Raw genomic sequence first — 2,822 nt, 5'->3', positions numbered from 1 at the left:
ATGATAATTTTAAATTGTTATTGATCCCTTTACCCCTAGTCCCAAAGTGTATATTTATTTTCTTACTCCTCTTATATTTATTGTTTGTTTACTTGCACTCCTGTAACTGGAGCCTCGTCGTCTCGTCTCTCTATATACTGGACTGTATGTAGCGGAGATGACAATAAAGTTTACTTTGACTTCGGCAGCAAGCAGGCGCACCGAGGACACTCGCGCTCACTTTTCGTGTATAGAATTTCGAAAAAACGACAAAAGTCTGTATCATAATGTCTGGTGTTTTCGTGTTTGTTGGTTTGTTTTTATTTTATTTTGCGAGTTATTAGATGCTGCTCCAGCCAGCCCACTTGTTGCCCAGTGCCGCAAGCAGCAGGCGCACCTCGCAAACGAAGAGCGCCCTTACTCCCAGCAAATGGGTGGCAGAAAACCGATCGGTGCCTATGCCATCCCCAAAATGCGCTGGCATGATGTCGGGGCAGCATGGCTGCGAGCAACTTTTTTTTTGCCGATGCCCGTGAAGCCGCCCCCCACCATGATGCCGCCCTGGGCAACCGCCCATGTCGCCCATATCTTAGTCGCCCAAACTAAGTAATCAACCTAGTGCAGGAAATTGGTTAGAAAAAGAATCTGAACATAACCCCAGATCCCGAGAGAGATTTGTGATTCAGCAATGTTCAATCTATTAAACATTTATGATGTGTGGGACTAATAAAGGTTATCTTATCTTATCTTATCTTATCTTATCTTATCTTATGATAAGGATGTTGATGAAAGCTAAATTAAAAAGCCGAGACTCAAAATAAACGAGTGCTAGAAAGACAAAAAGGAAACATCGAAATTCCTTTACGCTGGATAAATATCCATCTCCAACAATACACCTGAGGATGAAAACAAAAAACAAACAAACAAAAGAGCTCTAAATATTTTCTGAAATCTTACCCAGAGATGTATTGGTGAAATGTCCGTTCATTTTCTGTGCCGTCCTGCAACCTCTTCACTGCTGAATAAACTGCTCCTTAAAAAGAAATAAGCCGCATATTTTACCGGTTACGCTAACCAACCACTAAACAACAACACATACAATCCTACCTTCCGTCTAATTCAAGGCATTCCTCCGGATCCTTCGGAAACTACTTAGTTTATTCCCGACACAATCTGCGATCTACAGATCCAGTGAATTTAAAAGCCACGGAATACTTTCTCTTTCTCTTCGGGTCTGCAATGTTGCATACATGCTGTGTTGGAAATCTCAAAATTATCAAATGACTATACTTTCTTTTTCAGAAACTTATTAAAAATGTTACTGCAGAACACCTAATATGTCCTTACTCACAAACACATGTGGATTAACCTAGGGCCTATTGCACTCCTGCGGCAAATTAGGTTTGTGAATATATTTTTCAGTTGGGATGTATTGCAAATTCACATAAGATCATGAAGGCAGCATATGAAGTAATTGAACGAAGCAGGGCGAAAAACATCCTATGAATTCCATTTTTACACAATACACAGCTTATAATTTGACTGCATGCTGAGGTGGCAATTCAGCCATTTGATTTATGTTACAGCAGCTCATGAGTAAACGAACATGGTACAATAAAATTAGTTTTAGAAGTAGGCCTACATTATTTCCCAAACACTTATATTTTATTACATTTATTTCAATTTATTTGAGTAGGGTTAGGAGTTGCCACCTCAGGATGTAGTCAAATTATTGAGTCTTGCTAAGGACCCACTAATTGTATTGAGGTGTGTTGCAGCAGGGACACATTTAAAGTGTAATTAAAGGGAAATACAGATGCAAGAAGACAGACCAGCGTTGTCATGTGACTTCTGGTAACTGCTGGGGGAAACTGAAAGTTAAAAACAAATGCACTTGACTGCAGACACAGATTGTTTATCCACGGAGAGGACGGAGAGTTTCTGAGCTAAAATGACCGACGAGAAAAGATACGACCCCAGAGACACGACGCTGAAATTCGTCAACAGGCCCGATGATCTGGATCCACTACGTAAGAAATATAACTATGTAGTTATCATCACTGAAGCCACTTAATGCTGCTATTTTAATAACTGTGCATGATTTGATTTGGAATTATTATAATAAATGCACTGGTTATCCCAATTAAACCAAATGAATTAGTATTTTATACAAAAATTACTTGTGTGCTAAATTTAGTAGGTTCTCTTCAATATCGGGCAAGCTGTAGCACACTGTTGAGTTCACTGTCTGCGCTTACTGTTGTTCCTCTCAGCTCCAGTGGAAGGAGACCAGGGTCTCAGAGCACAGATGTCCTGCGGCCATGCCGTCACCCCGGAGTCGCTCACTGGGTGGTGTCGCAGCCTGTTGGATCAGGTAGGGAGACCGGGGATAGTTGTAACGTGGGTCAGTTGTAACTAGAGATGGACCGATCCGATATTACGTATCGGTATCGGTCTGATACTGACCTAAATTACTGGATCGGATATCGGCGAGAAATAAAAAATGTAATCCGATCCATTAAATATCAAAAAAGTACCTCACAAAACTTGCGACATGGCGTAACTCCTCATAGCCGTAGCACCTTGGAGCAGTGTGCGTCACCTGATAGAGCGGCTGTGTGTATTTGTAGTCTAGCTAGCAAACCAGCATTTCATCTCTGAGAAAGTTATCCCAGAGAGAAGTAAAGCAAGTGTGTAAGTTCATCTCTGAATGGTTGTAAAGCATTCCCACGTTAAGCTTAACAACCGATATATGGAGCGACTGCCTCTCGCTCTCCTGCTGCTACTTCAGTCGTGAAACTGCTTAATGATCAGCTGATCGGCTTTTCTGTCGCGAGTCCGTC

General features: G+C 41.4%; 1 protein-coding gene across 1 annotated transcript in view; it reads left to right on the top strand.

Moving 5' to 3' along the window:
- The first annotated feature begins 1,930 nt into the window (after positions 1-1,930).
- LOC134618537 (uncharacterized) overlaps positions 1,931-2,822 on the top strand; it is a 7,455-nt gene continuing 6,563 nt past the window's right edge. The window contains exons 1-2 of the mRNA XM_063463983.1: positions 1,931-2,009; positions 2,259-2,353. Of these exons, the coding sequence (XP_063320053.1) occupies positions 1,931-2,009; positions 2,259-2,353 (174 nt within the window). The remainder of the gene's footprint in view (positions 2,010-2,258; positions 2,354-2,822) is intronic.

Source organism: Pelmatolapia mariae, linkage group LG3_W (assembly GCF_036321145.2).
Source record: "Pelmatolapia mariae isolate MD_Pm_ZW linkage group LG3_W, Pm_UMD_F_2, whole genome shotgun sequence".
Taxonomy (NCBI): Eukaryota; Metazoa; Chordata; class Actinopteri; order Cichliformes; family Cichlidae; genus Pelmatolapia; species Pelmatolapia mariae.
The sequence above is the reverse complement of the archived record's forward strand: the minus strand, read 5'-3'. Positions and strand labels throughout refer to the sequence as shown.